General features: G+C 42.8%; 1 protein-coding gene across 3 annotated transcripts in view; it reads right to left on the bottom strand.

The window, feature by feature from the left end:
* Positions 1 to 14,351, bottom strand: part of TOGARAM1 (TOG array regulator of axonemal microtubules 1) — a 43,185-nt gene that overhangs the window by 25,833 nt on the left and 3,001 nt on the right. For all 3 annotated transcript variants that reach the window (XM_042799049.1, XM_042799047.1, XM_042799048.1), the window contains exons 2-4: positions 4,754 to 4,910; positions 3,185 to 3,319; positions 973 to 1,269 (exon numbers count right to left, since the gene is read on the bottom strand). In XM_042799049.1, the coding sequence (XP_042654983.1) occupies positions 973 to 1,269; positions 3,185 to 3,319; positions 4,754 to 4,910 (589 nt within the window). The remainder of the gene's footprint in view (positions 1 to 972; positions 1,270 to 3,184; positions 3,320 to 4,753; positions 4,911 to 14,351) is intronic.

Raw genomic sequence — 14,351 nt, 5'->3', positions numbered from 1 at the left:
AATTACTCCAACGAAACAGAAAGAAAATTAAATGCATATGGACAATATACAGAAAAATCAGTAAGTGATGAACACACATCTACAAGATAAAGTCACGTGCATTCCAGGGACAGGTGACTTCCAAGGAATTAATTTAGAAATTTTCTACATATGCACAAAAATATGGGTCTCAACTGAGATGAAATTTAAACCAGATTTCTTTAAATCAGTGCAAAATTTCATGTGGAAACTGTCCCTTTGCTTACAGAAGCTATGCCTCATGAGTGATTAGGAATCAGTTTAAGCTAAACAGATACTACTTTTTACCTAAAATAAGATTGCCTTTAGTAAGTATTTGAAAGAAATCAGCTAAACTGTTTAAGCAATTGTAATTAAATAAACTTAAAACTATTTCAGGTTAACAAAATGTGTGCATGAGGTCTTCAAAGACCGAGGAAACCAGACCATAAATAGCAGTCTTTGCCGTTAGCTGTCAGTGTAAATTGGGGTGAAATCAGCACTGATTCCACTTACTAGATGTAGCTGGTTGTAACCAGGTTTTAAAGAGCTAGTTTGAGTGCGGGAAATCTGATACATAAGTTTCCAAAGGCAAATAAAGAGGCAAAAAGTCAAAACGCCATGAAAAATATTTTCTTGCATGTGTATTAATTAGTGTTAAAAGTAACAGTTATTTCTGTACTGGCTTTCTTTAAAAACGCTAGATTTTGGCGTTTGGTTTTAGTTCATTTTGAAGACAAACTTTTCACTGATACGTTACTGACAAGAAAATCACAGCTGGGGCGCATTATGCTTTGTCTCGTATATTTAAAAGACAAAAGGAACAAAACATGCAAGTATTTAAAACTTCCAAAATACAAAGACTTCACTTTTAAGAAGAAGCCTCCAGGGATGTGACTAGACTAGTGAAGCTATAAACCCTCACATTTCTAACGGCAACTGGAGCATTGCAGAATTCCCCACTGGCATTCCTACCTGTACTGTCTCCTGGCTTTTGACTGAGAAGCTGCTTCTGTGAACTAGGCTTAGGCAGCCCTTCAAAGCTTTTAAGAGGCCAGGAGTTTGAGAAGTTCATGGCATTATCTTGTGACTTCTTTGGAGAGTCAGCTGGAGAGGAGACGTGCTTCGGGCTGTTCCTGGGCGATGACAGAGGGTAGGATGGCAGAATGAAGGCGCCCTGGCTCGCATTAGCACCTTGGAAAGACATCATATGCTCTGCTTGATTGCAAAAACTTCTCTGGGTCTTGCTGGAAAAATTTAGGCTGGCACAAACTGAGCAAAGAAAAAGAGAATAGTATTTTTGGTAATTAGCTTCTTTGACAGCTCTTGTAATTTACAATGAAATAATAAACTATCTAGACAGTCAAAAACTGAAGGTCAGTGTTTTACCCAAGCAGACAGACAAATCAGCTAACTTCATTTTGCAAACTGCATTGTTCCTCAAAATATCAATTTCCTCCTTCTGCATTTCATCAAATGAGTTTAAGCCTAAGCTATTTTGCAGTCATGATTTGAAGAACTATCTTTAAAAGAAATGAATGACGCAAGTAGATTGAACATTACTTGCTTGCTGCTCCGTATTCCAAGCCTGCGTAACACAAAATTTGCAAACAACACTCTCAAAACTCAGTGATACAAGAGTACAAATAAAGCACAAATGTTATAAATTCTACTGCCTTTAAAAAAAAAAAAAAGCAAAAATTATTTTTTCCCAGAAACCAGTAGGACAAAAATGGACATAAAGTGTAGATTTGGAACTAGACTGTTTTAATTGTTTCCCATGAAAAACAGATGCATGTCTCCCGCACGCAATCGAGCTTTTATCCATGCAAGTGAAAAAGGGGGCAAGTTTTAGCAAAGATCCTGCCAGCCCCTGGAAGGATCACTGTGTGTTGGGCCACCTCAGTAATCCTGCTGAGAGAACAGACAATTCCACTGGCACAACTGGGAGAATGGGAAAACACGGCTCAGGAGCAAGAACAAGTGACAATTTGGGTCAGGCTCGGAGAACTGATCAATTGCCTGTGTCATTCCAAAGAAAACCATTCAATTGTGCCTTTAGTTAGAGCATAAAAAAATCCCTTTACAAATCAGATCCCTCCAAGGTCTCTGTCCTCTGCTCCTGCTGCTTTTCAGGGCTGCAGCCTCCCGCTGCTCCCCAGCTACCGCGGGGCAGCAAAACCGAGACAACCAAGGCAGGTGCGGGTTGTGCTACCAGGGAAAGGCTCAGGTATCAGCAGTATCTGGCACAAAACCTGTTTGCAGAGAAATAAATCAGCAAGTGGGGGCAAAGTACCTGACAGCCTTCTGAAGACCGAGGCTACGAGAACAATGACTTTGTAGCTAGAGAGGCAAAAAATTAAGAGGAAATTTCTCCTTTCTTTCCATAGGCGTGAGAAAAACAACAGTATCTAGAGCCCAGAAGCGGCCAGAAGTAAACGAAGTTCTTACATATTTTCCAAGAAGGCTGTCAGCTCTGTCCCTTGTCCAACACATCTGAACCACTCAAACCAGCTCTGCCCACCGATTTGGGATCTTTACCATCTATTTCTCTGGACAGTGAGTTTACTCCTTCACTAAGTGCACATCTGGCATTTCTATTGTCATTACTGCTGCTGAACGGGCAAGCTTCTACGTGTTACAGGTCCCGACTGATCTCAGCCCCCAGCTCTAGGGCTTCGGTGCGCCCAAGTCTCCCTCACCTCACTTCTGAAGCCGGCAGCAAAAGCCGCCTGGCAGGGCTGTCTGCGCAGAGACCACGGCAAACGAAAGCGGCCCTAAGGGAACGAAAAAGCCCTGGGAGCAGGGCCGCAGCACACCGAGCCCCCCGCCGAGGCACCGCAGGGGCTGCGAGCCCTGGCGGGGCCAGGCTCCCACCTGGCCCTGGCTGTTGAGCAGGCCGGCCCAACCCGACCCATACCACTCCCAGAACCCTAAAAGGCAATTCTTCCCCCCCAAAAAAATAGTTCAGATTCTGCTACAGCACCGCTTTTTATACAGCACGGATGCAGTCGGATACCAAAGTGTGGGTTACACGCTAATAACCACGAATTAAAAGCACGACACGGAGGGGAGGCACAAATACATCTGAATGTTTTCGTAATGTTTTAGTAACAGTTTTTATTTCTCATAGAGACATTTCCAAAATAACATGCGCTGGCATGCGATACAGTTAGAATCCATATACCTTTGTCTTGCTGACAGTTATTTAATCCTAAAAATTGTAAATCAGAGTCCACGCTACCACTCTTCCCACGTGTCTGCGTGTATCCAAGTGTTCCACATTTCCCTGAAATTTGCGGCTGATGAGAGCCCATAGCACCTTTCAAAAGAAAACCACAAATAACTAGATAAATAATTATCATATGGTATTCAACAAAAAATATACAATAATATTTCACAGTGAATGAAGTCTCTTTGTCTAACATTTAGTGTAAAACAGAACTACTTTCAAAGCATTTAATTGCAGAGTTTCTAAGCAACCTCATTACACTGTTCATAGGCACAAACTGGAAAAATGGCTGGCCGCTCTTCCCGGGCACTTTTCCAACTAAGAATTGCAGGGGGTCAAAAGGAAACCCCAGAACAATCCCCTCTTTGAATATACGGCAATAAAGGGAAGGCAACACCTTAAAGCCCAAAACACAGGGAGTTTCTTTAGAGCGCTGTCACTCATAGCATAACAGTGAGTAAACGTGGCGTGCCACACATGCCAGCACTCCTCAGAAAAATCTGAGAATATAACCTACTGCCAAGTGAGGAGAATAAATCAGGCCTGGTCTTGCCCAGTGTTTTCACATGCCTTTTGGTCAATAAAATACAAATCACTGAGTCTACACTGCTAGTGTAAATTAAGCGGGGCGATATACCTACAGTCTTTTACAGACCTGGTTTTCAAAAACATGACATTTATCATCCTTTGCAACACACTTTAGAGATCACTCTTCAGACAACTTTCTACCCTAGGTGCTTATACAAAGCAAAAAGAGAAAATATGCAAACGTGGAATAGATATGGACTGATCTGCCCTCCTGAAGAGCCTACCATGCGTAAATACGGCCCCTCCCAACATGTTGTCCAGTTTATGGTATTTCATACCCTGCTGCCACTATCAGCTAACTCCTGACAAGAAGCCTTTTAGGGTAACAACTGCTGTTCTAGCCAGCAGCGTACTCCGGCTCAGAAGTCAGTAAAATTCTGAGTCTCCTTTTAATTTACTGCTTTATCTGCAAATCATATTGTATTCGACAGTGTGAAAGAATGTTGGCTGAATGACTCTGTTGCTGATCTACGTGGTACTTCCCTTTCCTAATTCTGCAAAAGCACCAGGAAGCTCTGTATTTCAGGGATACCCCCAGTCCTTTTGTTCAACACATCTGTTCACATAATCACGCTATTCCTTTTAGGTCTTGCTGTCTGCAAAAAAAAAAAATGCCAGTCTGTAAGCTCTGCTGGATCTATCTAAACTGGTGAACATCTGTGTGTGCACAGCAGGACTGGAAAACAGCGTGCTAGGCTCCGAGGTGGCGTACGCTGCTCCGGGAGCAGGAACGGGACTGCTGCCGCTTCCTTCAGCTGGAGGGGTAGCCCTGTGCCCAGTACTCCACGCTTCGGAGCAAATGAAAACAACTAACAAAACAAATAATCAACAAATGATAAATGATGCTCATAAAGCTACATATTTAAGCTCAGGTTCTTCTAAATCTGTTTTGTAAACGGCAGATCAGATCAAACACTTTTCTGTGTTAATACTTACCAGCACAAACAGAAGAATGCTCAGAGTTAAAATCTATACTATTCTGAAATAAATTCTTTGAAGCTCTTTTTCTACTAAAAAATAACTCATCACTGACTGGTACTCCTTGAGAGGGCTTTAACTTTGGAGAATGAAGAAAATCATTGGATGTAGAGAACTGTAGGAAAAAGGAAAATAAAGAAACATTCATGTGTGTGAAAAGAATGCACAACTCTTTTCTGTGCAAACAGCAGAATTACCCGCGTAACTTTCAGCTAGACCCCACCACAGCCCAGACCTGTCTCTCTTTACAATAAAGCTACGCAAACCACTGTCAGTATGTTTAAGAAGACAGAATGGATGGAAAACAACTGGTTTTCTTCCCTATCACTCAGGCATTGAAAAGCAAGAGGGTGTGTGCATGAGCTGTAACTTTCACGCACAGAAGCAAACAGGATTCTTCATGCACATAGCCAGGGATAAAGCTTAATGAGCAAAGAGACCAAAAAGCAATAAAGGTCCTACAAACCAAAAATCAGACCTCAAGAATGGTGACTGAGGGCCAGAGCAGAAGCTCCTGGGTCGGGCTGTCCCAGACCCTGGCCTCGGGAGCGGCGGTGCTGCCCCAGCACTGGGGTGCTGGGTGGGAGCCCCCCGGGGCACCGAATTAGGGCCCAGGGCCAGGACCCCCCGAGGCTCCAGCTGCCTCCTCGCAGTGCCCCGGGGTGCCTTGCCACAGGGGTGCCCCAAGAGCCCCAGGCTGGGGAGAGCTGTGCCCCGGGCCCGGGCACCCGCGCAGGGCTGGGACGTGGCCGGGGCTGCGGCCACCCCCAGCGGGCAACTGCCCGAACCCAAAGCACCACCGGAGTGGGAAAAAAAACTACTTCTGTTTTCCAGCATTAAACGGTCCCAACGAACTCTTCATTAAAAGATTCTGTAAGATTAAGGCTTTCACTGTCCTGAAACCAAGCATTAAACTTGTTGCAGCACAGCCAGGTCAGCAGTTCAAAAATACCGATCCTTCACACAAAAAAATCATGAGAATTTTTTAAAACCTTAAAACTTAGCACAGAGTGCCATGGCTCATCAATACAAACTGCCAACGCTTCCTTTGTTAATAAAAGGCAGTTGATTTTTAAATGCAAAACATTTTGATAAAAGTTTTCTGTTCTCAGCTACCCAACACTTAAAGTATTTTAAGCATTAGAAAGCATTTTAGTTGGTTTCCAGGTCTTACTCTAATACAGGTTGACATTATTCATAGTGAGGGGAAAAAAAAACAGCAAAAACCAAACCAGTAGAGGATTGCACGAGTCATCAATTTTAAAAAAATGAAACATTAACATTTTGAGTTACGTACATTAAGCTATGTAAGTGTTAAAGTGGACAGGAGCTTCTTGAGGTGTGAAGAAAAGCATGCTTCAGATTTAGCCTAAAAGCTGCACGACAATATTGGCACCTTGTAATGAGAACTGGCTATAGGTAAAGGAAAAATCTGAATAGTATAAATACTTAGCAAAGAAAAGATCATGCTTTAAATAAAGGTTTCTTGCTTTGTGATTTAATTAGTAAATCACTAATTTAAATCATTTCCAGGCTCTATTAACTCTGCTCTCCCTTTTTATAGACAAGGCTCCACACAGAGGTCAAAAGAGAACTCTGAATAGAAATGGAAATATTTATCCAGTATTGGAAAGAACAGCATCACATTAGGCCTAAAAACCTCCTTTACTCAATATACTAGTAGTATGAACGGAGAATTCGTAGCCTAACGCACACATAGTACATTCACTTATAAAAACAGGCATTTTTTAATGTCACTGAAAATCTCAGTTCACCGTCAGGACGGATTCTCAAACCGGGAGCTTCACAAAAACTCTTGCAATACGGAGCGGTGGGTCGCCACTAGGTCCGCAGCTCATTCCTCTCCTCGGCTCACAGCCTGCCGATCCCAGGCGGCATTCAACGGGGAGAAACCGCCCAGCGGCAGCCGTGCCCGCGGAGCTGCCAGCCACGAGAGCTGCCAAACGTGCCCGGGCAAAGCACACGGCGATTTAACGGATAGCAGTGTCTGGAAAGTTAAATGACTGGGTCAAATCAGCAGCAGCTAAGTGCTCCGATATAATATCCTGATGGGGTTTCATTTCATATCGTAATGGGGTTTCACAAAAGCTTCACAAAATAAAGCACAGACAGAACTTAAAACTCGAAGTGCGCAGCCATGAGATGGGCAGCATGACTATCAGCATACACTAATTCTGTTTAAATCATTGTAACACTTATTTGTCACAGAGTATCTTCAAAATATAATTGTTTACAGTTATGGAATACAGACAAAAAGCTTTGCAAGTTTCAACAAAACCTTCAGGTCCCTTCCAAGTAAAGAAGATTCACAAAACGTTAGCAAGATATGCACACAAGCCAAGAGAAATTAATCTCCATACTCTACCATCCAGATTCCTCCTGAAAAAAACAAACCCCACAATTCAAACGTTTAAATGACGCATTTCTAATCCTCCTCCCTCTAAGACTGCCCCCCCTCAAAAATGAAAACACTAACTCACACAAGGTGCCTGTCTGCAGTAAATAAATAAGCAAAGCAGCCATTTGCCTGAATGTCTATTTAGTGCTTTAAAAACCCCCGGGGTTCCCAAAGGGACCGCCGCTCCCCTGGGCGCCGGGCGCCAAGGTACACAGCCACCTGGACACGGGCTCCTGAATGAAACAGCTTCCCTGTTCCGGGGAGGGTTCTTGTGGTTAACAGAAATGGCCAAAATTTTGTCTTGACTTACAAAGATGCACGTCCCAATTTACTGCTATGCACTGCATTTCATGGGCTCCAAGTTCAGCAGATATGATTAAAGTCATCTGTATAACAAGTCAAAGTCTCGAGTCTGAAGCATTTTAAGCAAAAATGCTCAAAAGCGTAAAACCTTACATAAAATATTCCTCCCTGAAGGCCAGTGCTTTTGCAGGACCAGACTTTTTAATCGGCCTTCAGGGATTAAACTCTCACTTAAATTATTTGCGGACAACTGCTTAAAGCATTCGACTGTGAGGGAAAATTTAAGGAGCCTCAGTACAAAATGGATCAGCCCGAATCTCATTTTTGATGGAAGACGGCAGAAAGAATCCAGCAGCTGTGAAATAATTTTGTAAGACCAGAGCAGGAAATACGAATCTTTACAAAGAATAAGAAACAAGTTCTGACTGTGGAAATACAGTAAAACCCATGATTTAAATCACAGCAGTAGTACCGGCAACAGTCACTGCTATTTTGGCTTTTTATCACTCGGGTACCCTGAGGGACACCAGTTTTACTTTACAAATGAGAAAGAAGAACAGCTGCCAGATGGGCAAACTGGTTTGTTCCAGGTTATTACAAGTAGGGATAAAAGAGGATGTGAAAACTCAGCATTCCTGCTTCTGCGACCAGCCAACTGGGAAACACCTTTTTCAATCTATGTATCTTTCAGCCCGTAAATAAACATTACTTGTACAAATTACTTACACTCCATTTTTCCATACAGACAAAACATTATTTGCAGAAGGAGCAAACTTTTCCATACAGACAAAACAATATATGCAGGAGGAGCAAACTGCACAACACTGACGTGATTGTACAGCTTCGCTCAGTTGTTCCAATCCCAGCTACAGGAACAAAAACCGTCTGCTTTCTTGCATGTAAATTATCATCACAGCAATTATGGATTTGCTAAACACAGGCACGCAGGGTGATGGCACGTGCATGCAAACCTAAAGCTGCGAGATTTTTCACTGAAGTAGATGACAGATCCTGGCAAAAGGATTTCTCAAAAGGCTTCAGGTTCATTTAAATTCCACTGATACCACCAATGTCGGAAAATATTTGAATCCATCCAGCAAAAGAAAGATTAACTTGGTTACCAAAGCACAGCCCCTGTGAGTGACCCACCACTGGCAGACGCCCTGTTCTCACATTCCCTTCCCAGCCAACTAGCGGCACTGGGTGCGACAAAAGGTCCCCATCAAACACCCAGCAGCCATCAACAGCGTCCTCCCAGGGAAGAGATCAATAGCACAAATATATAGTGATATCCCCCCCAAAACATCCCAGAGACTGGCACCTCAACTAGCAATGGACAGCCTTATCACAAAGGATAGCTTTATCACACAGACAGGTCAACCTCTGCATCCCTTTAATCCTCATTATCGGTGGGGAAAACAGAGTATTTGTTTCATAAAACTAATTTCACAGATCATCTGAACATTCACCAAGGTCTTCATAAAGCCCAGCGAGTAAGTCCTCTGGTTATCAGATCAGTATGTAAATGAAGGAGAATTCCACACGTGTTGCCAAACAACGCAGTTATGTGAATTTGCAGACAGTTCATGCACACTTTGTAACATGGTTTAAAACTTCAGTAAAATGTACAAATGCACCTGCTTCCCCCCAAAGGGCACTGCTTTCAGCAGGTACAGGGACCCACAATGTAGAGGTTTCTTTCACAGGGGAAAAACAGTAAGGAAAAACTTACCCTGCAGTAATTACTAGGCATGTTATGTTTTACACACAGCATACTAAATTGTCAAGGTAAACACGGGAAGGCTTAGCTACCAAAAGATCAGTGAGGAACTCCCAGCACACTGGTAGCTGACTTTGTGATAACCAGAATGTTTGTTCTTCATGTTTCAGCAGGGCAGTGGAGCTAGTAAGGGCTACAGAAGAAGTAGCATTTAGTTTTTCAAAGTGTCTTTTTGTTCCAACAACTTCCTTCAATTGGAATTATGGGAGATGAGAATTAAAAAAGGAATGAGGGATCGCTAGTGCAGTGTTCTTAAACTCATTTGTGTGACTTCTCACAAACAGCACGAGCTGGGAATCCACTGGAGAATGTGACATGTTTGGGCACAGCAGGCTAATTTCACTTACTTAACATCAGGACCCAAAAGATCAGTAAAAGGCTAAACCCGAGGAGCAGGAGCAGACACTACATCAGTGTCTCCAGAAAGAGAACATTCACTTCAGTGACTTCAGACAACTTTATCCGTTGAATTTAGAGAGAACAGACTGAACAGCACTAGGCTGGCTCTGCAGCTCTGGATTAGAAACGAAGGGGACCTTCCTGAAGTACAGGGGAAAATATTCATGGGGTTATACACTTTATTACCACCCTGTGCTGCCAAGTATTTCCTGTCTCCAGCAAACAAAGTGTTCCTCTAATGCTGTTCTAAGGCTCCTGTAGGTATATGCTTCAGAATGTAAAACTGTGGGTACTTTTTTTTTTTTTTTAAAAAAAAAAAGGGCTACCGTTTTATTATTAATTTAGCTAGAAACCAGAGATGCTTCAGGCTACTGATGCAAGCTGAGTGGTGACTGCAACTACCTCTGTCCCCTATAAGGAAAAGGAGGTCAGCCTGCTCAAACCTGGCTTTAGAAGAGGGGAGAGTCAAAGGCAGAGTCTGTCCCGTAACTTTGACACGTGTGCAGCTGCCAAGAATGAGAAGCAAGAAACACAGGTAACTGTGCTTTATTTCATAAACTCCGGTTTGGCTTTCAGAAGGAAAAACGATAAGTTGTTGTGCTGCGAACAGCTAGTAAGCCACAAGTCTTCAATGTTAGTACATAAAGCACTGAAGCGTGAAATCACGCACTTTAACCAATGTTGTCAGAGATAAGACCCACAGATTCAATAAAGACCGGTATAAATGTTTTATTTAATGACCTTTTTAAGGGGCGCGTGCTGTATGCCCCCCCCCCGAGTGCCACCTTTTGTAAGCACACCTCAAGGCAGAACACTGCTGAGCTATGTCACCGGTGCTGGCTCCCTTCCCAGCAAACCTCCGTGCCTGGGTGACTTACTCCAGGTCAGCCACAGCATCGGGGCAGGGCGGCCCCTCGGGTGCCAATGCTCCTGCTGCACTCGCCGCTTCTCTCCGGGCCTCTGACAGCACACCGTGGCTCTGACAGGGACAGCTGGAGGCACGGGTTTCTGAGAAAGGCCCTGATTTAATGCAGTAAATCAGTCAGGTTTTCTTCTGCCGTTACGACTAGGGAGAAGACAGAACAAGGGCATCCCCCGGGAGTTGAGGTGGTGGCTGTTCAAGCATTTCTGCCTCTAGAGCTGCTCACTAAGGTGTCTGTAAGGTTGGACATAACTACGGCCTCATGGAAATCTAACAAAGAGAAACTCTGTTCTTGCACCTCTAGGGTCAAGCCAACCATCACGAGGCGGCGATCCCGCCGCTGCTCGAGGTGGCAGCCACGCGTGTCGCCCGGGTTTTGTGCTGTACAGACAGACCGCGGCAGGACAGACGCCCTCAGTTACGTTTTCCAGAGCAGCCAGATCTCCCTCCTGAATCCTGGCTGGCAACCCGGAGCTCACAGATGGGCCTGAAACAAAATCAGCTTCAAAGGACTTCAGACGTTACAGGGACAGGTTTCATCACTAACCCAGTTTAACATCACTGACAGAAGCTGCGTTTAAAGACAAACCCTTGAAGGCAATGTGCTTTATCTACATTACGTTTTTAGTACATATTAACTTACACGTGTTTTACTTCACATCTTATCTGATCAGGAAAGTCTAGACGTGGCCTTGGACAATCACTGTGTAACATGACCCTCAAAATACTAGTAGAAACACAGCTTTAAACATTAAGCTACTTTCATGCATTCTTTCAGCTAAAGAATGACTCCAAAAGTTAATTTTTAAGCAAATTCATTTCAAAGGAATGTCTGAATTAATAATTATTTACATTTATGTGAACAAGTTGACTACCCAAATTTTATGCATGATACACCTTACTGAAAATAGTTAAGAAGAGATACAGGGCTAACTTTCTCTCTCCCCCCAACTTTGACTGCCAAATGCCCCATGGAAAAGAGCTTTATTTATACAGCTTTTGACAATCTCTTTCCGTTAAGAAGGAATGTCTTCAAGTACAAGAAACACTGTCCAAGTTTATTCATCCCAGTGTGTCTTAAGTGAAAACACAGCTCACCTACTTGCACTGAAGATACATACAAGCCACGGGACAAAAGCAGTTTCATGGCACAGATGTAACAAAACAAATACCATCCAGAAGCCAGCAAATACTGCTCCAAAAATCAAAAAGCCAGATAAAAAGATGTCCCCTGCGCTGGAGAGCTTTACAACCTATACAGAGAGATGTAACAGTAAGAGAAGAAAAATGATCGGGATGTGAAGACAGGGTAACCAAGTTGTCAACCTAGAACGATCGGATAAATATTTCAATACTTAAACCACTGTGTTGTTGAAATTTCCATGACACGAAGTGTGGGTCTAGCCAATAGGAATCAAAGTCTCAAAACCAATTAATCTCGTGCTAAATTAGGTCCTTGGTCACCAAGTCAGCTCTCTAGACTCTACTGACTGCTCAGACTAGTTCTCCCTTGATGATGGGGCTGCTGAAGTAATCACTGTGCAGGTAACTAAAATGAATCCCTACTCTTTTATACTCCAGCAAAGGCCAAGGATGCAGTAGCCGCATTAAATCATGCTTTTGCCTTTCACAGGAGCACCGCTACAGCGAGACCTTGTCTTTTACAGACACTCAAGTAAAAAGGAATTGTTAGAATTTTAAAAACTGAGCGCCACCACTATTTCTGAGTGACAAACAAGTACCACCAGCACGAGTTAAACAGCTGGTATTGGAGGGAGGGATGCATGATGGTTACAGCAGCCTAAGCGGACTACATTGGTATCGGGACTGTAGAGACACAAAGCTACTGCTTGAGCCAGGTTTAACTTACATTCAATCTGAAGTGTCCTGAAAGAGCTTGGCAGGTGGGCAGCTGTTAATCCACAGCAATTCCTAAAGCCACAGCTCTCAAAAGTCAGTTGAAAACTCATTGTAAAACCTTACATCTGCAGCAGTACGCTCTTGTTAAGTTCCTACTGGCAAAGAAACACCTTGCATTTTCACACGGACTGAACCAAATTTTTCAAACCCACCAAACACAGAATATTAGCTGCTGGATTGTATCAGCCTTCAGATGTCTCTTTATGACGATGGGAACAACACTGTTGACTTTGTTCACATCAGGTGAACCAGCACCGCTAAAGCAAGCCGGTAATGCAGGCGTAATTTTGGTACCATGTTCATCCATGCCCAGGTCAACATGGGTAACTTGCAAATTCTGTCAAACATGACAGGAAATGTTATTTTTGCCAGTACTTACCTGCATGTAAGCAAAAGCTGTGTGGAGAGGAGTTAAAATTCAGTGTAAAATGAATTCTGGTTAATTGGAGGTTTCTGGTTATTCAGACATCTTTCAAGTAAGACTGCAAAAGGAGCATTAACGCGTTTCCTTTGGTAGAATGCAACTGATGAAGTCCTCAAATTCTGACACCTGGAAGTTACCAAACTGTTTTCTACCAACTGAAATATGCAAGGACACAAAATGGAAGCGAGAGGTAAACAGAACAAGTCAGAAAGCAGAAGGAAGAGACAGGAACAAACAATCTCTAGGAGGCACGGGATGTCTTAGAAAAACTCATTAGAGGAAAAAAAAAAAAAAAAAAAAAAAACAACAACAAACAAACAGTTCTTATTAAAAAGGAATAAATACAGTACATGACAAACAGGATTTTCTCCCTGTAGAAGTATTTGCATTGCCACCTACTTTAGACCATGTGGCAGCAGCAAAAGCAAAGCAAGACTGGTTAACTTCACAGCTTGAGTCCTCATATAGCAGCAGAGGAAAAGAGATTTGGAAGTAACCCGCACCCGTAGTCACAAATAGTTCCTGTTCAGAACGGCACTTTCACCGAATAAAGGCTGAATCAGAGCCTGTTCTAGTTCTGCAAAATTGGATCACCCAAATATAAGTTCTACATCTGTTTATAAGTAGGAACAAAGTGAAATATTTGGCATAATACACAAGGATGTAAGGAAAGATGATCACAAAAGGAAAATGTTAATTTAAATTTGAGGTATTTGCATGATGTTATGTAACTGGAAAAGTCTTCCAAGGAGAAAAGAAGAAAAGCTGTCATTCCACAGCAATTCAGTCACACAGACAAATGTTGGGATGATGAATTGATAAGCCCAGTGGTTGTCACATGTAGGAAGTGAATCTGAAGGTCCTTCAGGTTTCAAGGCAGGAGGTAACTAGCTCTCTTATGTGAGAGCTCCCTGTAGCCCACCTTTGACAGTAGTACTAGAAACAAAGCCAAACCCCGCCACGTGCACACTCAGCACTCCAGACCCCTGGCAGTTAGGTTGGTTTTCTTCCCAAGATTATGAGATGAGATTTATGCCCATTAAGTTCATACTACACATCGAAAACCACATAGTCTAAAAGAATTTTATCATACTAGTATCAAGGATGCTCCCTAGCAAACTGAGTACCTCATTATCACTGACTTGAAGCCATAAATATGTAGCTACTTCCCCACATCAAATTTCAGTTCACACCATTTCTAAATGCACTTTACATATACAACAAAACAGAAGCCATAAATTAATTGCTTTGTCTCCCTCTCTCCAGGGTTGGAAACTTTGGGCACTCCTACCAAGTTACAGGCATAAATACAACCACACGCACAAAAATGTTAAAGAAAAAAAAAAAAAGAAAAGAAAAGAACCTTTTCCAGAGCAATTAACTGTGATC

This window comes from Tyto alba, unplaced genomic scaffold (assembly GCF_018691265.1).
Source record: "Tyto alba isolate M040663 unplaced genomic scaffold, T.alba_DEE_v4.0 Super-Scaffold_29, whole genome shotgun sequence".
Taxonomy (NCBI): Eukaryota; Metazoa; Chordata; class Aves; order Strigiformes; family Tytonidae; genus Tyto; species Tyto alba.
Note: the sequence above shows the minus strand (reverse complement) of the source record. Positions and strands in the feature narration are given on the sequence as shown.